At 38.6% G+C, this 22137-nt stretch overlaps 1 protein-coding gene across 2 annotated transcripts in view; it reads left to right on the forward strand.

Annotated features, from left to right (window-relative positions):
* DPY19L1 (dpy-19 like C-mannosyltransferase 1) overlaps positions 1 to 21110 on the forward strand; it is a 72638-nt gene extending 51528 nt beyond the window's left edge. Inside the window, exons 15-23 of one of the 2 annotated variants that reach the window (XM_033088294.1) lie at positions 3197 to 3268; positions 5229 to 5278; positions 9276 to 9300; positions 10259 to 10378; positions 11748 to 11922; positions 12672 to 12771; positions 13893 to 14018; positions 18457 to 18637; positions 19963 to 21110. In XM_033088294.1, coding sequence (XP_032944185.1) covers positions 3197 to 3268; positions 5229 to 5278; positions 9276 to 9300; positions 10259 to 10378; positions 11748 to 11922; positions 12672 to 12771; positions 13893 to 14018; positions 18457 to 18613 — 825 coding nt within the window. In that variant the 3' untranslated portion in view covers positions 18614 to 18637; positions 19963 to 21110. Of the gene's footprint in view, positions 1 to 3196; positions 3269 to 5228; positions 5279 to 9275; positions 9301 to 10258; positions 10379 to 11747; positions 11923 to 12671; positions 12772 to 13892; positions 14019 to 18456 lie in introns of both variants that reach the window. The other variant, XM_033088293.1, reaches the window with a different exon arrangement.
* Positions 21111 to 22137: the final 1027 nt, after the last annotated feature.

Here is a 22137-nt window from a genome sequence, read left to right on the forward strand (position 1 = left end):
GTATGTTGAAAGGCATTAAAATGCATGTTGTAGCATAGGAAGACTCCTTCAAGGAAGTGGTAAAGGGAGTACAGGGCAAACAGCAGCAGGGAATTAGGGCCCAGCAGAAGTCCTTTGAGGTTAATGAGGGTATACGTGTTGCTACAACCTCAGAGTACGACCGTCAGTACGTGATAGAAGAAACTATTGAGGCACACCATGACTTCGATCACTGAAGAAAATGGCAGAGCTGTTTCCAGCCTGCCACGCCCTCTCCCTGGGTATCTTCACAGAGACTGTGCTGTAGAGACGGGTCACGTGCCAGTTCAGAGAGTGCGTCCATCGTATGGTACGTCCCTATGGTGGTGGGGAGGGAGCAGTTTAACATGATGTCTTACTGATACCGAAGACACTTAAGATGCGGAATGGAGTGAGCAAAATGGTACGACCTTATTTACCTCCAATTAGCACACACAGAATGAAGTATGAGAGCAAAATTTTCACACTGTTTTTTGGGTGGACAGATGATAGATAACTTTTTTTTTGTAATTTGCATCTTCTAAATTTTCTACAGTAATCATGTATGAAGTGTATGATACTGTTAAAAGAAAATAAAAAAAAAAATTATGGGGATCTTTCCCTTTCAGACATGAAAATGGATAGCAACAGGATTTAAAGTACAGGGATACTAAGACAGGAACATTTATATGGCCCAAAATAGACCATGCTGGATAGACCCAGGTGTATTCTGAACTATGTGTGTGTATGGACTTAATGTGAAATGAAGAGGATATCACAGATAAATGGATAAAAGATGTATTATTTCTTGAACATTATTTGAAAAATTGTATTTGGGGTGTAGAGTCATGTTAAAGCCTTGCATCACATTATACACTAAACTGCATTTCAGTTAATTAACACGTTAAAAATAAATGAAGCCTGAAAAATAAATTTGAGAGACATTTCAATGAACAGTAACTTCGTTTTTTAATAAGCATGATACCAGTGCAAAACGCATATGAGAATGATTAATAGATTTGTCTGCATGTAACTTAAAACATCTGACCATTAAATATTGTAAAAATAGAAAAGCAGATGACTAACTGGGATGATTCTTGCCATAAACATAACAAATGAAACGAGATTAATGTAATTAGTATAGGAGCTTGTTTAAATGAATGGAAAAATGACCAAGGACTCATCCGTTCCCCACCACCAAAAAGACATCCCCACCCTCAGACACGTGCAGAGATGGGTGAAGGATGTGAGCAGATAATCCATCGGGAAGGAAATGCTGAACAGCTGATTAAAATGTGAAATTGATTATCTCCTCTGTTTTTTCTGCATTCTCAAGTTTTTACAGTGAGCACATATAACTCATTATATATGCTTGGAATAAAATCAAGAATTACAAAGAAATAGTAAAATAAAAGAATTTGTACTTGTAATAGAACACACATATCTCACTGTGTTTTATTTCCTTTGCATTTGTCGTTGTGCATGAACTCTGTCTGGTATATCTTTTGATATAGAGGGAGTTCAATAATTTTGTTTCATATTATACTTGTATCTATTAACCTTAGTCCGTTCTGTTAGTTTCCTACTGAGCGTTATACTGAGCTTAGCTAGTCACTTCTTGCTCCTCCCTTATTCTCACTCATTTCTAATTTATTGTAATACTGTAGTCAGTGACATTATTTTACTTCCTGTATACTCTTCTCCCTCAAACCCCATTTTTGAGAGTCCCACTGTGTCTGCAGTGTCCACACATACAACCACTCTACTATCCTGTCACCTTTATTTCCCCATTATTTTCATAGTTCAGTATTTTTAAAGCTCACTGTGAAGCCCCTCCTGCCATTTCTTGGTTGTGTGAAGCTTGTTCACCAGTGGATTCCTCAGGAAGGGCTCATTTATTGCAATAAGCCCTGAGTTTTCACAATGTCAAAATATTTTATCAGTGGCTTTTATACATGAAGGTGAGTTTGGCTAGACACAAAGCTTTCGCTCAAGTTTCTTGCATGAATATCTTACATAAGTTACTCTGCTGTCTTCTGGTTTGAAATATTACTGTCAAAGTCTGATGGTAATCTGATTTTTTTAAAGAGAAATGTTTTTTAAATACCTTTTAAACTTTTGGAATATTAAAATTGTTTGAACTCTTGTTAAATTTCGTTAAAAACTTTTAACACAATTTTGACACGTTGCTTTTTTTAAGGTAAACACCTGTATCTTGCAACTTTTGTTACATCTATTGTTAGTTGTTATTAGCAAATATCTAATTTTTAAAATAATAAAACAGTTTGTTATATTATTGTTGCTTAATGACAATTTAAATTTTACAAAATACATATGTATTTAAAAATATTAAGTACTATGCAAATGTTTATAAAGGTAAGTAGTAAGATAAAAACATAAAACTTCTCTTCTAATAGGACTTCTAACTCATGAAATATGCATTTTTTGTAATAACTTAATCAAAATTACTTGTCTTTTAGTAGTTTTAGTATGGTTAAGCTAGATTTATCTTTATAAACAGATCTGGGAAAGTATACTTTATTTGACTTAATAATGTGAGGTTATTTTGTAAGGGAAAGTGTTGGTAGTAAGCAAATCAGTTGCAATTTAGAAATTTCCAGATCAGGATTGTTTAAGACTGACCTCCAGTTATTGAGAGGTAGTTAGGATTGCACAGAGCTTTGTTATTTAAATTTTTCCTGTAGTTTGTCAGCTACTAAAGAAAACGTAAAAATGTTTTTATTCGTGTGTGTGCGTGTGTGTCTGTGTGTCTGTGTATATCATGGGATCATGATAAAGATTTTTATCCTCCACAAAATGTACAGGAAAAGCTCATGTGATTTAAAGAAGTTCTTTTTTGCTAACCTTTGATGAATATTAAGTTGGACCCTCCAGTTAGGAAAGTAGTGTGCAAAAAGTGAACAGTAACCTCTTTAGTCACAGGGTACACTTCCAAGTGTTTGGGAACTGTATTTATCAGTGTTGTCAACTCAACATTTTGGGGAAGTTTGTTTCTATTGGAAATGCAATTTCATGTTTATGATGGGAGTCAGTGGTTAGGTTGGACCCTAGATGGGTGAATGTTTCTGTATTTATACTTTAAAAAATTCACTTAGTTCATTATTTGAAATGAAATTTTGTGTTTTTAAAATACCAAATGTTAGATGTTTTACTCTAACAAAACATCTCTGAATTTCAGACTCCACTAAGATACACGAAGACATTGCTGCTTCCAGTCGTTCTTGTTGTGTTTCTAGCGATTGTTAGAAAGGTATGTCTGTCACTTAAGAGCTCTTTCTTATAATAAAACATTTCCTTGTTTCTACATAGCAGTTACATATACGAGGCTCTATGTTAATCTGACACAATATTTTGCATACATTTAATGGAACATTTCTGTATTTTCTTGCTAGTAGCCTTTGATGAACATTTACAAGCTTTAAAAATATTCTGTTATCTGCCAACATAAAATAGACATAGGGAAAGGATGGCTCAAGTTTTGATAGTCACATATTTGAAAGACATGATCAAAGAGACCTTATTGACCCAGATACAGTTATTTTTGCCTATCTAAATTATACCTGACTTGCTTTTAACCTGTATGTAATATTTACCTAAAATATTTAATATATGCCCTTCTAAGTCATTTGTGCAGTGTTCACTAACTCCTGGATCGAGTTTATTATTAATCAAAAGGAAAAAATAGAATATTCACAATACACTCACTATTAAACTCAATAAAATAGTTAGACCCCCAACTTGGCTTTAATAATGAAACTCTAAGGCCAGGGAAGTTGCAATCTTTTGCAAAGAGCAGGTGTGCTAGTCTCTCTTTTTTCTTTTAATGGTCGGTGAACTCTTAACTGCAGGTGCTTTAAGAGACTGAACTGAGAGATTAATCTGTAATTGAACAATAGATGATAGACCCTGAAAGTTTTCTGATTCGTAGCTAGTGATTTCTGTGTTAACACAGTGTCATATATTTACAGAATTTTCTGTACTATGATTATTGTTCACATTATACATACGTATTTGTACTACCCCACCAAAACATCTCACATGAATTATTTCGGTTGGTTATTCGACAGGCTTATGAGGTGCACATACACAGTATTATCCCCATTTTGACAGATGCAGAATTGAAAGATCAGAGAGGCTGTCACCGGTCTCATATCATGTTCATTAAAACGCAAGGGAAGAGTGAGAATCAGACTCTGAAAGGGTCCTCCTCTCCCCCGCCCTACTGGGCTTTGTATAGTATTCTGCTTTGTAGTCTCACAGCCCTTTTCAAACCTAGTCAGGTGAGGTGAGTCAGTGTGTGCTGTTTGCCAGGCTCTATGCTGCCTTTGCACTCGTGCACACTATGTGTGGGTGTTCACCTAGCAGGCAGTAAAATCCTAGATGTTGGCAATCCAGAATGCGTTAACAAGACAGCAACCTGGGTGGCTCGAGATGACGAAAATTATTAGATCGGGTGAAAGAAGCGGGGATGTTCGATTTAAGGAAGAAGGATTCAAATGGAAAGAGGATCATTATTTTCACATATTTAAAAGCCTGCCTCTTGGAAATAAAATTGCATTCATTTCGGCTCCTGAGAATTGTGGCCACTTCCAGGAGGTGGGACTTTTGAGCAGAACTGATCTGGACTGACTGGGAACATGTCGTAGAGTCAGGCGAGTGGCGGGGTGGTTCGTCCAAGGGCTGGATTAAAACCTGTCAGCATGGCATAGAGGACATCATACTGGGGATAGGATTTCAGGTTAGATGACCTCCCGCGACTGCTGAGTGTGAAAACACAGTGGTAAGTGGCTGTGCTTCTGAGTCTCTGGGCCAGTTAGTTACCTGTGTCCAGAATCAAGGAGAGGCCTTGCCAACAACCAGGCCGTGCTGGAATTCACTGAGTGTGAACCAGAAGCCGAAAGGTCAGGTTTCAAGATCCAGCAGCGTTTCCTCGTTGCTGTCCACCTTCAGGGAGACCGCTTAATTCATCGGAGCCTGTGGCTCATTTACAAAATGAGGATAATAACATCTACCTGGACAGGGTTGGGTTTTTGGGTATGAGACGTGATCGGGTACAACTGTGCAAATTTAAGATTTTGTTCTTGTAATTATTTTCTGAGTTACCTCTTATCTCCATATAAGTAAAAATTTGAAAGTTTAGAAGACGCTTTAGTTAAAATTTTGCTTTTCCCGAAACACCTCTTTTAAAATGTTTAAAAATCTATTTGCAGATTATTAGTGACATGTGGGGTGTCTTAACTAAACAACAGACACATATAAGGTAAATATGCTATTAATGATTTTGTTACTTTGTCCATTTATTAAGCTGATGTTTATAATGTGTTAATTTTATAGTTATATACTCAGCATTCGATAATTGATGATTTCTATTGTTGTCATCCCCCTTCTTTGCTTTTCTCATTATTTCTCATCTCTGCAGAGCTCAGCACTTCATTTACTCATACCTCAGATCCCATCCAGGACATCCTGACAGCAGCTCTACACATAATCTATACTTGCAGGGCACAGCTTTGTGCCTCTGTTTAGCAGGGAAAATAAATTATTCTTTTGTTGGCTTTAGGACCAATGGACTCTCTTTTGAGAGAAGAGCAGAGAAGTATAAAATTGGATCCATACCTCACTTTTTACACAAAATAAATTCCAGATGGAACAAAGATTTAAATATAGGAAAAAATGAAACCCCCAATTGACCAGGAGATTATTTTTATACTTTTAGGGTTAGAGAGGCCTTGTGAAGTATGACAATAAAACCTGTGAGCTACGAGGGGAGATTGACAAGCTTGACCAGATAAATACTTTGGTTTGGGATGATACTGTAAGCATTGTTCAAGGAGAAAGACAAATTCGGAGAAATATTTGTAATATATGACAAAGGATTCATGACCCTCACATATATAGAACTATAAATATGTAAGAAAAATGCTAAAAACCCATTAGAAAAATGGGACACAAACAAGCAATTGAGAGAAAAATAAGATCTCATTTTCCCTCTCCCACCACACTCGTGTCCTGTGACCCTGCTTTCTGCCCTTGAACCATGGAAGTTGTTTCCTACCTCTGCAGTTTGGCAGTGGTTGTGCCCTAAGCCCATAACTGTGCCCCGTGTTCCCCACAGCCTTGCTCTCTGAGTGGCTAACTCCTTCAATCCTTACGTAAATGCTACCTCCTTCAAGAAGCCTTTCCAGACCATCATTTCTGAGTAGATTCCTTGTCTCCTTGCTTATGTTCCACCATCACACACTTTATCTCTCTCAGCATTTATCACCATTTATACTTAAATACTGTAGTTCCTGAAGGGAGGGGTCTTTTTTGTTGTTCAATTCAGTATTTATGTATGCCATGCCTGGCACATAGTAAAGAATAGTAATGGAATCAATGAAGACTTACACACGACAAATAGATACACAAAAAAGTGCTAATCCCATGGTAAAGTGAAAACCTTTACTTTACCTTTGAAAGGTGAAAACCTTTGTACTTAACCATATTTGTAAAGGTGAATAATACCCACTACTTGCAAGTGTGGAAGTAAATGAGAGTGCAGTTTGGCCATACCTAGCAAAACATAAAATGGGCCTGTTTGCTGACCCAACACTTCCACCAATGCAATGTTATCCTCTGAGTAAGCTCCCACGAATGCACGGATGATGGTGCAGAGATGCTCAGGGGGTGTTCTGTGCAATGTGAACAATGGAAGCAACCAAAAGACCCACCAAGAAGGGTTTAATTATGACCCAATCATAGAGTCAAATGCTGGGCCACGTTTATGGAAACCTTTTCATCATACATCATTGAATTAAAAAAAAAATTACAAAACAATATATAGGATGATTACACTTTTGTTTAAAATATGAAGATTTTGTGTTTATTTGTATATAGGAGTGATGTGGAAAGATAAAACCTGTAACAATTAAGAGCATAGGATTGGAGGATGGAGTAAAGGAAGTTTTAATTCTTTCATTCTTTTCTTGGATTTTTTGGGGATGTAGAGATTGTTGAATTGATGTGTCTGTATTTTCTTTTATGACTTGAATACACACAGCCTTATATATTATTCTCTCACCTACAGATTTCTACCAACCAGTGATAAATTATTGCATGTACCTTTGACACAATCCTTGTTCTCATTTAGAAACAATTTGCTGTAACAGAGCCCTTGTTTATAACTGCAACCTTTGGGGACTGATGTATGATGCCAAAATTTCTCTTTATTTGAGATGACGTTTTTTTTCTGAATTGCCTGGTAAAGGGCTATGAAGTTACAGATAGTGTATGCAGCTCTGGAAGAAAAAGGTGGAACTTTTCATGGAAACCAAGCTGTCCTTTCAAGAATAATTAAACTATAGAAATAGTTACAGAAAACCACTGAATGCCATGGGGGTTGATTGCACTTTTAAGTAGGATCAGCTTTTTTGAAAGGAGGATGGCACATTGATATTTCGTTCTGTATAATTGTCAAAGTCATATGCCAATATAAAAAGGGAAGGGATAGGAGGTACATTTTAATTATCAAGATGGGAATACTAGTATACTCTTTATTCCAGGACCTGAGGGTAAAGTAGGAGAGAGGCAGCATGATATAGTAGAAAATACGTTGGCTCTGAAATCAGTCAAAATAAAGACTTGGCTTTACCAAATTCTCCAATAAGATCATGTGCTATGTGGATTAAGAGTTAATTGAATCATTTATTCATTGGTTCAAAAAAAAAAAATTGAGCTCTATATGCCGGGCATTGTTCTAGGTCTTGGAAATATATCAGTGTTTAAGATAGAGAAGGTATGTGTTATCAACTCACACATTTGTACCTCTGACCCAGACTTTGCCCTTGAACTCCAGATTTATACATGGACTTACTGTTTGTCATCTCTACTTGGGTGTCTAGTGACAATTTTAAATTTTATGAACACAAAATTGGACTTCTGAATGTATTCTGGATCTTCCTGGGCCCAGATGGTACCACCATCCTCCCCTAAGCTCGCTCCTCTCTAATCCCGCTGTCTTCATTGTGAGCCACCAAGGACCTTCCTGCGCTGGCGCTTTGCATGGTCTGCCTCTGCCCCACTCAGAGGGATCCTTAGGCTCCACTCCCAGCTCCTTCAGGCCCAGCTCAAAGGTCCCTCAGCTGGTGACCCTGATGAATATATGCCTTCTGGGTCAAACAGCACTCCCTCCATCTTTTACTCCACAGCACTTACCACTGTATGACATGTTTATTTGCTTTTTGTCTCCTTTGACTTATATGGAAGCTCTGCGAGGACAAAGGTTTTTCCAACTTGTTTACTATTATCTGCAGTGTCATCAGTACTCAGTGAAATTGAGAGGATGGGTGGATTTGTACTCCATGCTCCAAAAACGTTCATTTTAGTAGGGGGGGACAGATGATAATCAATAAACCAATAAATGAAAATACCATTTTCTGTGAGAAGATAAAATGGAGTAGAAGCAGTCGAGGAGAGGGGCACGCCTATGGGAGTCAAAGGAGCCGCTCTGGTGTTTGAAGGAGTAAAATTAGTCTAGTGTGACTGGAGCCTGGCGATGGAGAGGGAACGTGGTAGAAAATGAGTTTCAAGGATGAGAAGTGGGGACCAGCTTGGGAATAGGAAGACCATGTGTAAGGATTTTAGACTTCAGTCTAATTACAAAAGAACTATTGGAGGGTTTTAAGTAAGGGAGTGGCATGACTGGATTCCCATATCCAAAAGCTTGCTCTCACTACAGTGATGAGAATGGATGGAGGGAGTGCCAGGGTGAGATGTGAGTTGGGTGAGGGGGTCTCTAAGCATGGATCCTTTCTCAGGAAATTAAAACCGCCAAGCAAAGCTAATGATGGGACTTTGAGGCTGTGTCTACACTCCAGAGCTGCTGCTGAGAAAATCCTCCTATGTGGCTTCCTGAATTGTCTCCATAGCAGCTACAGTTTTGCGGGGAGCTGAGGGACCACCGGGATGGGAAGCAGGGGTTGGGGACTGAAGGCTTCAGAGTTCCTCTTCACCCCCTGCTTTGCCAGGATATCGCCAGCAAGCCTTTTGTTGGCCTAATAAATGTCTATGTAGTCTAATAGGAAGAATATGCAACATTGTCACTTGTTCCGGTAAACCGTCTTAAAAGATTGTAGCACCAGTTTGGGTTCATGACTCTTAACTTATTTTGATTTACATATATGTATCCTGGGAATGTTATAGAAGTTGTAAGATAAAAATGCAAATAATTGAAGTGCTTCAACAATGATTTAATAGTAGTATTTCTTTCTTCATTTCAGAAAACACCAGTTTGATCATGGAGAGGTAAAGACAACATTACTAAAATTTACCTTATTTTAATGTTTTTATATATTTGGACTTTTCTTTTGAGTTCCGGTTTCTGAAGTTATTGGTAATCGTCACTAATCGTCTACAGAATAGGCCTGCATATGTTCTTACAATAACACTACAAGCATGACCATTCATTTGTTAAAACAAGTAGGAAACTCCCTTGCTCTGTTCTGATCGTCCTCAGTGTCATAGCAGCTTATTTCTGGAGCCCATTTAGACGCAGATGTGGATTGTCTTTTGCATGATTGGAAGTGACTTTCCTCTCTGCTCACCTTGCCTCAGGCTTCGGGGATGTGACTGCTTGCTGCTCCCATCCCTTGGGGTTTCAGCCTGGTTTTTCTTTTTTTTTTTCTCTTTTTTTAATTGAGGTGTAATTGACATGTAACATATTATGAGTTTCATAATGATTTGAATTTGTATACATTGCAAAATCATCACAGTAAGTCTAGTTAACATCTGTCACCAAACTTAATTACAAACATTATTATTTTTTTATTTTTCTTCTGATGACGACTCTTAAGGCTTACTCTCTTAGCAACAGTATGGTAACTGTAGTTAATACTACTGTATTGCATATTCAGTCTGGTTTTGATGGCTGTTCCAGGGTGGAGCTCTGGGGTCTTCAGCAGCAGTTACTTCTGGTTACCACTTTCCTGCCTGGATCTCATGGGAGCGTCAAGGGAGATTCAGAAATGTGTGCTTGCTACCCACAGGCTTGGCTCTGAGCAGAGCTGCAGGACCACAGGCCTTAGTGATTTTATGTTAGCCCTCTAATCAAAGGCAGGAGTTTGAAAGTGAATTTTAGGACTTACTTCAGAAATCAAAGTGCTGTTACAAAGAAAAAGGACCCTTTTCTGTATATTCACTGTTTTAATAATAGTCTTCAACTTCACAAGTCATAGGAGTAAAAAATACTTTCTTTTTCTTTCAGCTGGTTTATCATGCATTACAACTGTTAGCGTATACAGTGCTTGGTATTTTAATTATGAGACTGAAACTCTTTCTGACACCACACATGTGTGTGATGGCTTCCTTGATCTGCTCAAGACAGGTAATTACATTGGCATTATAGCTGCTATAATAATTCTACAGCCTTTGATATTGAGTGACCCTAAAATAATATTGAATTACCCTAAGTCCTTTAAACTGTTACAGTTAAAGTTTTGTGCTAATCTTTGCTAAAGGGTCAGAAGTGGTCATTTTTTATTCTTCTAACTTCTGATAGAGTCCTTGATGTACAGCAAACACTCAGTGCAATCTGAATTCATAAATGATTACTATAGATGTTGATAGAAAGCAGAGCTTAATTGTAGAAATATTTTTTTTGTTTTGACATTCATAACACAAAGAATTCTAACAACTGATTTCGAGATACAGGTACTTTTAAATTATATGTTCTTTTCTAGTATTCAGCTTTAAGTTTTTTTTTTTTTTATCTATTTGAGTATACACTTGCATACACAGCCCTGACTTTACTTTTTAAATTTAGCTCAAGTCATCTTGGTTATGTGCTGCTTGTTTTTCCCGGGTAACTGCCTCCTTGCTCTGTATTCATAGATTGATGCTTCTACACCGTGTCACCTTTTCATCAATCAACCAGCCAAGGTGCACCAGCAGTTCCTCTTTTAAATTTAGCAAATATTTACTAAGCATCTAAACCACCCTAGGGATGAGGGTAGAGTGGTAGATAGAAAAATCCAAAAGCAAAGGTTTTTATACATGTCCTCAAGAAGCTTCAAATCTAGCTCTACAGACATGTAGAGAAATAATCATAAGGAGAGAGTGATGGAGACTGTAATGATTAATTTTTCCATATCAGTGAATATGGAAAAGATTAGCCAGTCTCAAGGCTCCCAGGTGGAATTTAATTAGCTGGAGACGCACCGCTTTCCGGAGGCTGATTCAAGGGTGAGGCCACCGTTCCTGGCTCTTCCAGGCCTGGACAGGAAAGGAGGCTGGTTGGAAGCTTCCCCTCCTAAATCCCACCTGCAGTGTTACTGCTGGCGGTGGGTGCCCCAGGCTGGCCTCACAGGTGGGACCTCTGTGCACAGGTGTCCACACTGAGAAGGACCCTGTACCGAGTGATGCTCTGCCGTTGCCGTTTTGGATTTCTTCCTAAATTTCGAACAGGGAGCCCCACATTTTCATTTTGCACGGGGCCTGGCAAATCATATAGGTAGGCCTGGCCTCACCTGAATCTGGGAGTAGGAGAGAGCAAGTTGAAGGGAGAGCTTCTTAAATCATGTCCCACTTATATAAGGCAGAGGGTAGAATTCTTTTGATTCCTATGAGGTCATTGTTTCTGGAATTTTTCCTTCTGGAAATTGATCTGGGACCCTAACAGATTCTTCTCTGTTTGATTATTGGACACGTGCTGCTTCGTATTAATAATTACCAGTGTATTTTGGATTTGGTTTCAGCTCTTCGGATGGCTCTTTTGCAAAGTGCATCCTGGTGCTGTAGTTTTTGCTGTATTAGCAGCCATGTCCATACAAGGTTCAGCAAATCTGCAAACCCAGTGGAATATTGTAGGGGAATTCAGTAATTTGCCACAAGAAGAACTTATAGAATGGATCAAATACAGTACCAAACCAGGTAAAAAAAAATATTATTTAGGTGGTGTTTTCCCCAAATTTTACATACCACTGCAAAATCCTAAACCCAAGTAACTTTCAATGGTCTTACTCTTTCTAATTTGTGTTGCTTCTAGATTATCTAGAAAAAGAGAGATGTCAATTTTACTTAAGTGCTTTGCAAAGGCAATGTTATACGTGTTTTCTTAGTAATTAATTTTGCTATTTTCTACAAATTCTAATTTTTTTCAAAGTTCTACATGCCACAATTTAAAATGATTTTTATGCTTATTTTCTTAATGAAGTTTTAATCTTAGTCCTTCAAATTCTGTCTTGAAATAAGCCCATAGAATCTTAAATTTATTCATGTTTGGAAAGGGAGATTTTGTTGTCACTCAAGTATAAGATATTAAATCACCCTCCATAATTTCTTGGTGCTATGAAACTATCTTAAGTGAATTTGATGCTTCTTTCCTAGAATCAGGAAAGATTTCCAAAATCTTACAAAAGAAAAAACCAAAACCTAGAGATTCTCATTGGTGAAACGGTGAGGCTCTATTTTCCAAGGAAAATAGTTACCCAAGCGTGGTTGCTGACTGCTTACTACATTGTCAGCCATCAGACTTCATTCTGGGTCTGCCACTAGATCTTTAAGTTACAAACGTCTCTGGGCCTCAGCTTTTTCACTGGGAAGTAATTGAGTTGACGAGAAGGAGACCCCGTGTAACGCTCACCGAGTGTCTTCCTGAGACCTTGCTTCCTGCTTTGCAGATGCAGTGTTTGCGGGCGCCATGCCCACGATGGCAAGTGTTAAACTGTCTGCACTGCGGCCCATTGTGAATCATCCGCATTATGAAGACGCAGGTTTGAGGTTAGTACACAATTCTCATGTTGCTGGAAACAAATTTTTCCTATAAATAGTGAGTGCGAGAACCAGCAAAATATGAGAAGTGTTTCAAAAAGGATTTGGTGAATTGGGATTTATAGTAAGGGCGGAATGTTGAAATAAGATGCTAAATTAGACACAAAACTGTTAAGGCTCCATGGGGCAGTAAAACTACCACCCTTGGGGTCATCTTCTCTACCAGGCAGCAGAAAGAAATCCCACGTATCGTATCAGTTTTGTACAGGTTACCAGGGCTCCACCACCTGCAGGTCCCTGGTAGTTACCACCATCCTCAAGTTCCCCCAAAGATGCATTAGCCTTTGGGTTTTATTAAGGCCACGTGTGGGCCATTTTTCTTGAATTCTCAGGAAGCATTTGAAATGGAATAGCATTCAAAGAAGGTTTTATTCTGTTCTTCACAAATTACCCTGCTAGAATGATCTTGTTTTTTGTTTTTTACTATTTTTTTCATAAACACGTTAAATGTATTCTCTTTGAAAAGGAAATAGACTTAATTTTCCTGCAATTTCTAGTGTAGGTCAACTTACTAATTTCCTAAGTAACTGGGTGAGTCCTATTAATATAGTCTTTTGGCTAACCGTGGGACATACATTGTATAAATAAAAAGCTTTTTCATTAAAAAATCAATTTCGGCAAGCTAATTTCCAGCACAATTATATTGAATAAATTCAGCTTTTAAAAAATCTCAGAATAAAATGGAGCCATTTAATGCCAATTGCCGTCAGTATCAAAGTTGGAGCCAGTGCCGCTTTAACGTGGTCCTGTGGTTGTATTTGTGTAGCTCATCCCGTCCACACACAAGACCTTACTCTTATTTGTGATAAAGTGGTAAAGAATTTAAAACAAAAACAAGCTCAGAAACAAACAGACTTAAGTGTGGAAATGAAGGGCTGCGTGAAACGGAACCTCTTCCCCCAGAACCACTGTCACTATGCCACTTCTGCCTTTTTCTTTTGACCTCCCTGTGCCCCCTAGCAGAACTCTGGGGAATCTTCTGTGTCGTCTTCCTGCAGCCCCATTCAGTGCCTTCTTGATTGCGTCCTTCTAATCTTGACACCCTTCCACCCAATTATTTTTCTTTGAAGAGCCAGAACGAAAATAGTGTACTCCATGTATAGTCGAAAAGCAGCTGAGGAAGTGAAGCGAGAGCTGATAAAGTTACAAGTGAATTATTACATCCTAGAAGAGTCATGGTGTGTAAGAAGATCCAAGTGAGTATTCAGCACAGTTGGTATTTCACTTCATGGAACATGAAAAGTTCATTCAGTGTCGTGGCAAGTGCGTTACTAATCGTATGTGTGGGATGTATGTAACATTTAGCAAAGTGTAAGTGGAAAAAAACATTTTTAGATAGTCATTTGGAGTTTTTTTTCTTTTCTAATCGTTATAAATATCTGTTTCTTTTGTAGTGATTTACATGTGTACACTTACAGGTATTATATTAGCACTGATTGGTGATTTCCCAAAGTATTCATATTTGCCTGTGATATTTTCAAGATCTTTTATTTCAACGTGGATGTATTTTCTTTCAAAAGACTTGTGGAGTCTGAGACCAAGTAACGGAGCATCTCATTGTAATTAAGTATGTCAGGCTGCTGAGGGTCAGAGCCTCATTTGTCCAGAACCACGTGCCTGCACCAGCCACACAGTGTCCTGTGGTGGACGGGACCCTCCCAGTGGCCACGTAGAGTGAAACTTCCTTCTTGCTGTTTCACATCTTATTTGGGTGGGAAAATAGTTGACTTCACTCTGACCCATGTTCTCTTGGGTTTCTGTGTTTAAAAAGTATCTACTTCCACAGAGAAGTTCACTAAGCAGAGGGTGGCAACAAGAGTAAGATCTTCAAAGCTAATGTGAGCTCTGAAGTTGACTATTTAGAAATGTTGGGTTTGGGTGACTAGAGGGCAGATGACAGTAGCTTGCTATTAAAATATCAAAGCATTTGCTCCACAAGGAGCACAGACATCAGCATTTTCATTAGAAATCAAGATATTTTATGGAATGCTATTCTAAAAATTCTCACTGTTCTTTAAACAGAAGCCTTCAGGAGATTGCTATGTCTGTGGCTTAATCATACTCGTTCACAATGTACTTCAGTGATACACAAGGGTGTTGGTACAAAATATTAAATATTGACTCAGGAGTGAAAACAGCTCTGTGACACAGTATCAGCAGTACCCACAAGGAAACTCAAACAATTGTTCATTGTTGAATGGTTTTCTGTGAACATGTCCCAAGTGACTTGAATTTAATCAAGAGCTATAGCTACGTTATTGTTCTTAGAGTCATAATTTAGAAAATGTTGGAAGTCCTCTGAACATAGGAATATATATGAAATTCATATACTCACCTTCAATTAACTTTGTTGCATAAATTTAGGACAAAGAAGTCATAAGCACCTCTCATAACAATTCAGAAGGACATTGTAATAAATGACTGGTGGGCTGATAGTTGCCATCGGAAGAACTGGGTTTCTCGACAGATTTCCAGCAGCATCGAGGTCTGCTTTGTTGCCTGGGCCCTCAGCCTCCCGTTCAGGTTTGCCAGCCTGACACAGTTGAAGCAGAAGAGTGATGTTTCCTGACCTTTTTCCCCAAGCTAATGATGAGCCTTGGGTCACAATTCTTCCATTTTTTCCCTGGACCCTTGCATGGCATTTTGAAAAATGTGTCAGAACGGGGGAGCCAGTGAGGGACCCACATATGAGAAGAAATGGAAGATGGACTAGTATTTATCTTGTGCTTAAACTGTGCCCGGCAAGTTGCTGAGCACTGTATTTGTGTGATCTCATTTACAAGGGTCTTAATTGTGTAGCTTGATTATTCCTTAAATACTCAACACCCTGTATTCAAATACAAGTATGAAAATACACTCCAATGCAAGTTGTGGATGAGTTTTTAATTAACTACTCTTTTATTCTCAGTTCTCGGCTTTCTTTTTCATTAATCCCAATAATAGAGTTGACATAAAATTAAAATACATGAATTCAGAAGAAAATGATTCAGGTTTTCACTAATGCTGTTTAAAGATGTGGCTGGCTGGTCTGGGGAAACTTTAGGAAACTCAGAAAGGATTGGAGGATGTTACACTTAGGCAGACAGAGCTCACGGAGGCGGCTCGCCCTCTCTTTTATTCCTGTAAGCATTGAACCCAGGAGCTGGGCCGTTTTCTATTTCCTGTATATTTCACTTTCTACTGCCATTGGCCAACAGTGTAGTAACAGATTGGCCTTGGCATGTGTGAGAAAATTAAAAAGTAGAAAACCCAAGCCCCATGTTATCAAATGTGTTCAATGTCAGTAGAATCTGGTGTTTGCCAGGGTGTGCAAAAAATGTGCACTGGATATTCTTCATGGGAACACTCATTGGGAAAACCTTTTTGGGAGATAATTTGACAGAGGCAGAGTGAAAATTGTGTAGTCTTTTGACATAGCAATAGAGCTACTTTTAGAAGTTTAGCTTGCAGAACGATATATGCGTAGGCGCAGACATGTTTATGTAAGCCTTGTTTTATAATGGTAAAATGGGAAACAATGAAAATACCCACCCATAAAAGAGTGGTTAAGTAATACATAGGCGTACTAACAACAATTAAAAAGAATAAAGTAGGTCTGTGTGTACTGAGAAGGAAAAATGGCCACATTTTATTGTTAAGTGAGGAGACCCAGAATAATCTCATTTTTGTAAAAGCAACCCAGAGCATTTGTGTATATGAGCATGTCTGTGCCTATATTTGTATGCGTATGTGTCTGAACATGGATAAAAAAAGGTCTAGCAGAATGTATGCTGGGTTGTTCACACAAGTCACCTCTGAGAAATGGCACTGGAGGGGACGATGTCTTTCACCTTTTTATTTTGTTAGGCCTGTATTTTGACACTTTCTGGATGATTAGTTACCTTTAAACATGGTACTTAAATGGAGAAAGCATGTGCCTTCCTGTCCTCATGTTTGCCTCTGGGTGGAAAGCAAGGAGGGGAATTGCCATTGGGAATAAAAGGGACTTGCTGGGAATGGTTTTTTGTCTTGTGAAAAAAGAAAAGCGAGGCAACTATGATAAAACATAAGCAGTTGTCTATTCTCTATAGTTTTTCCTTACATTTTTCAGTTTTTTAAAATGTCCCAAAAAGCAAATAAGAAATTGTGAACTCCCTTTCACCTGTTTTGTTTTTATTGATATTTTGGAAGAGTCCAGGCCAGTTGTCTTGTGAGAATGTCTCAGGAGTGTATTTACCTAATTCATTCCTCATGGTTAGATTCAGTTTGGCAAATTTGGGCAAGAATACTACATGGGGGGTGTTGTGTAGTTTCCATTACGTCACTTCCGGAGGTACACTTCACTTTGTTCTATTATTGGTGATGCCAAATTTGAATCAGTCGATTCAAATATGTCCCCCAAGTCTCTCCATTATAAGAAGACAGATTAACTTTATAATGAATAAGAAGTGGATAGAGTGATACTTAGAGGACATTTGTTTATGCGCTTTCTCAGCAACCTTTCACCAGAGAGTTCTTGCATCCAGTTTTCATTCTTGGCTGAATCTGTTATTACATCAGATTATAAAATAGGCAATATAGATTTGAAAGTAACGTGTCACCTATTGATTAGTGGAGGTAAGGATCGATTTGATAAATAATAATAAATAATAAATGGACCTAGAGCTGTTGGGCTATCTATGTGGAAAAAATTAAAATTAAATCTCCACCTCACACCATATTGAAAGATTAATTCCAGATGAGTTATAGTTCTAACTGTGAAAAGCAAAACTCTAAAACTTTCACAGGAGAATACACAATGCATATTTTGATGATATTGTGATGGGAAGGATTCTTTGAACAAGACATAAAAATCATAAGCCCTAAAAGAAAAGACTAACATTTTGGAGTATACTAATATAAAAACTTCAATATAACAAAAGTCCGAAAAAAAAAAAAAAGCAAGAAATTGTGAACCCTAGCAAAAGCCAACAGTTATAGTTGTAAAACTGTTCTAGATTTAAAGTAAATGTTAACAGTTATCTTGAAGAACTTATTTGGGCAAATACCACATAATAAAATGTACATATTATTTTTAAGATTTAATTATGCATTTAGTTAAGATGTAAACTTAACACTACTGGATTTTCTGTAAATTGACTCATTCTGGCATACAGTTAGGGGGAAGTTGCATAAGTATGAACTAAGCATATTTGCCAATTATAATTTTAAAAATTAATATATTACCTCTTACTATGTACGGGGCACAATGCTAGATACAGTCTCTCTCTTAATCCTTGGAATGCAGCTATGTCATGGGTATGTCCCATTTTACGAACATGGAGAGTGAGACTGAGTCAACCATCCACCACCACATTCTTGGCAAGTAGCTGAGGCAGCATTTAGCCGAGATCTCTTTTATCCCACCACCTGAATTCACCTCTTTTGTAAGTCAGTGTCTTTCTTTAGCGTCATCTTTGCTGCGTTCAACTTGTTCTAAAGAGGATTTATGGCAGCTTACATAAATAGAAGTAACTAGGATAAGATTTTTGAAAAACCAAGTTAAATTAAACAGAAAAAAATGAAATGAGGGCAGGAATATAAAAATTGTTCTCTGCTTTCTTTGCCATTATATAATGTACTTGGATTTTTTAAGCTGTGCATTCATTTTTCTAGGCCTGGTTGCAGTATGCCTGAGATTTGGGACGTGGAAGACCCTGCTAACGCCGGGAAACCCCCCTTATGCAGCCTCTTGGTGCAGGACTCGCAGCCTCACTTCACCACTGTATTCCAGAACAGTGTTTACAAAGTCTTAGAAGTTATAGAAGAGTGACTGCTGCCGCAGAGAACCACATCAGTAATGGTTTTCATGTTTTGCTAATAACTCATGCCTTGTTTTTAATTCAAATCCCAAAAACTTTTATAGGTAACTGTTTTCAAGTAGAAAATGTTTTAGCTGCTCAATTTGAATGTCATTCTGATTGTAAAAATACACCATTATCAATTTGGGTACTCTTTCAGTGCACCCCTTAAAATTTGCTATGCAAATGAGTATGTGCTTGTACTTGACTTGAATTATTCGTGCTAAAATGAGCAAAGCTATGTGTATCCAAAACATGATGGGTCATGACAAGGATGATATAAGAACATAGTCAACTCTGAACTGTGTCGGGGCTGGTTTTACAGTTTATGGACTGTTGATGACCCGTACTGTTTTTTTTTGCCGCTTTTGGACATTTCAGTGACTGTCGTGAGCTCCTCAGTCACGCTGGTCCCTGTGTAGATGGGGCAGACGTGGGTGTTTACCACGTGGAGTCATCTGTTTATTTCATGTTTTCATGTTCCTTTGTTCTCTGTTGCCTTTGTGTGTGAAGCATTTTCTGCCCATCATTATTCCAAACTCTTGCACCTCGTGGGCAGGACCAAATTCCTGTACTTACCAGCAGTGTGGTATTGGCGTGTCTCTCCTCTCTGTTCCCGCTCCCTTCCTCTCCCAATATTCGAATAAGTGGTGTATACTCATGTAGTTTCTTAGCAAGTACTTATTCTTGGTTAAAAAAATTTAATGGCAATTGTGTATTTTTCTCGTTTTTAGTATTATTCAAATGTGTACGTTTTAATACCTTTAAACCACTTTAAAATTTTTTCATGTATAATTGTAGTTTTAAGAAAAACTATTTTGAACAACCTCACATTAGAATCTAGTGTATATTTCTGTAGATATAACTTATGGTGGCAGTAGACTGTAGTATGTGGTAATTTTACTATTAAGATATAATAAAACATGACTAATTTTTCTGTCAAAAAGTGAGTGAAAAATGATAAGCGAATGGTATTTTTATAGTTTACTTTTAAAATTGCCTGTCTTTAATAAGACAAAGCCTTAAGCCTTATAATTTTGGTTCCGGAAACCATCATTTCAGTATGAGCAATGAATATATTCAGCCTTCCTCTTAATATTTTTCTCCCTATTTATGTTTATTTTGAAAAGTTTCCAAACCTGCTTTGAATTCCTAGTATGAATTTTTGTTTTCTAGAAGTTAATTTGTGTGAAATGAGATTTTTCAAAACAGTGAATCCTTTTAGTTCTGAAAAATGGCTCTAAGATGTTCAATTCTAAGCCAACCGTGACTCTGGCAGACTACACCTTTAATTATACAGTGTTTTCTTTATTAACCACAGGCAGATTAACCTCACTGTGGATTGTCCTTAAGAGCCGAGTCCTCAGGGATGGTTTCCGGTGCCCACTCCTGGGAGCCACTGAAGAGCTGTCCTCTTTCTGCCTTCTCTCCAGAGCCTAAGGACAGGCCTGGTCTGGAGCAGGCACCAGCTCGCTCAGAGCAGACAGCTGCAGACCCAGCCTCGGCTCAGGAGTGTGCGGCCCCTGGCCTCCCCGCCCGCAGCCTGCGTGTCCGGGGAGCCTCCTGCCAGCCCCGGAATTCCATCAGTGTCTTCAGGTGTCTGCCCCCTCTTTTTCGCTTGCTGAGTGACTTTTATTTCTTTGGCTTTTGCCTGTTTCAGAAAATAGGGAAGTAGCCTAGGTGGATGAGCGTCCGGGGCGGGAAGAGGGAAGTCTGCTCTGCTCTGTCTACAACTGTTTCTCACCCAAATGTGGCTGTTTTGTACGTTCAGCAGTTACTGTTTTTTAAAAAATGGTACTTTTAGAATTAGTCTCTGTTCTTCCCACCTTCTGATCATTTCCTTCCTAATAAGTTCACATGTAATGACTGGAAATTCTGTACGGGAAAAACATTAAAATACTGTTGGGAAAGGGCAAAAGTAGTCAAGTGTGTTGTTCTTGAGAAGCATCCTTTTGTAGCATTATTTATGAATGGAACTCCACCAGCAAGCTGTGATTCTGTTGTAGGCCAGACAGTTCAGAACAGGGCCTTGAGCTAAGCTGCACACTCAGTCTGGGTCACAACTGGTAGCAGCCGGTGCTGTAGATCATAAATCTCTTTTATGGCAACATAGTGTAGTAGTAGGTTTGATATACAGGACAAAGCAGTATTACAGCTCAGTATTTTATGCATTTAAAAATATTTTTGCTTTCATGTGAGGAAGGTAAGGATGGGCCAGGAGGCGATAAAAATAGCTATTGCTATGACATGGAAAACAACGTTGGGGCAGTATTTCTATAAAAAGACAAGCCTCTAGACATGCTTAGCAGAAAAGTTGTCATGTTAAAATAAGACAAAGATATTAAGGAGGAAATGAACGGATGTTTCAGGAATAAAGTGATAATACATAGGAGTATTGTATTTTTATGAATTTTATGCCAGTTGTTTACATGTACTATGTATGTTAAATAAAAATGATCATGAAAGATACGGAAAGTGGTTTTTGGATTGTTATTTTCATTTCCGCCTGGACTGGGAGCGTGTTCAGCCTCACTGTGTAGTCATGTGACCGTGGCTGGTCTGGCAGATTGCTGTCCTGAGTGATGGGACGAGATGTGACAGTGGGGTGACGGGGCTGCTTAGCCCTCTTCAGTGGTGGTGGTGTAGTGGTTGGGGTCACCCATACTCTATTTATGGCCTTGCCCACTTATATGGCTTTATCCATTACATCAAGGGACACAGTCATTCTTTAAAGCCATGCTTTGGGGATAATTCCAGACTTGCTGAAAGCTTTTTCTCACACATTCAACCACAGTTCAGTTTCATGATGTTTCCTAAAGTACAGCTCCATGTTTTTGCTTGATACAAGCATCAGCTTTTTTTGTGTGTCTGCCTGGAGGGAAGACAGTTGAGCTTAGTTCTTGCCGGTATAATTAATTTCTTTACACGGTGACACCTTCATTCTCTGACATCTTTGGGAATGAAGTGTTCCAGTGCGGTGGCTCTCAAATGTAGCGTGCATCAGAATCACGGTGGAGGGCTTGTTGAAACACAGACTGTGGTCCTACAACAGAGGTTTCAGATTCAACTGGCCTCAGATGGTGCTATGGTCTCAATATTTGTGTCTCCCCCCAAGTTTACATGTTGAAATCCTCACCCCTAAGGTGATTACGTATTAGGGCATGGGACATTTTGGAGCTGATCAGGTCACGAGGGTGGATCCCTCCTGAAGGGGATTAGTGCCCTTACAAAAAAGGTGAGAGAAAGCTCCCTTGCCCCGTCTACCAGGTATGGTTATAGCTACAAGATGCCATCTGTGAACCAGGATACGGACTCACCACACACTGAATCAGCCAGCGCCTTAATTTGGGACTTCCAGAACTGTGTTGTTTACAAGATACCCAGTCTGTGGTATTTTGTGATAGCAGCCCAAACAGACTAAGGCAGGTTAGGGCCCCAGAATCTGCCTTTCTGACCAGTTCCGGGTAATGCTGATTGATAATGTTATTCCAGGGAC

This window comes from Rhinolophus ferrumequinum, chromosome 20 (assembly GCF_004115265.2).
Source record: "Rhinolophus ferrumequinum isolate MPI-CBG mRhiFer1 chromosome 20, mRhiFer1_v1.p, whole genome shotgun sequence".
Classification (NCBI taxonomy): Eukaryota; Metazoa; Chordata; class Mammalia; order Chiroptera; family Rhinolophidae; genus Rhinolophus; species Rhinolophus ferrumequinum.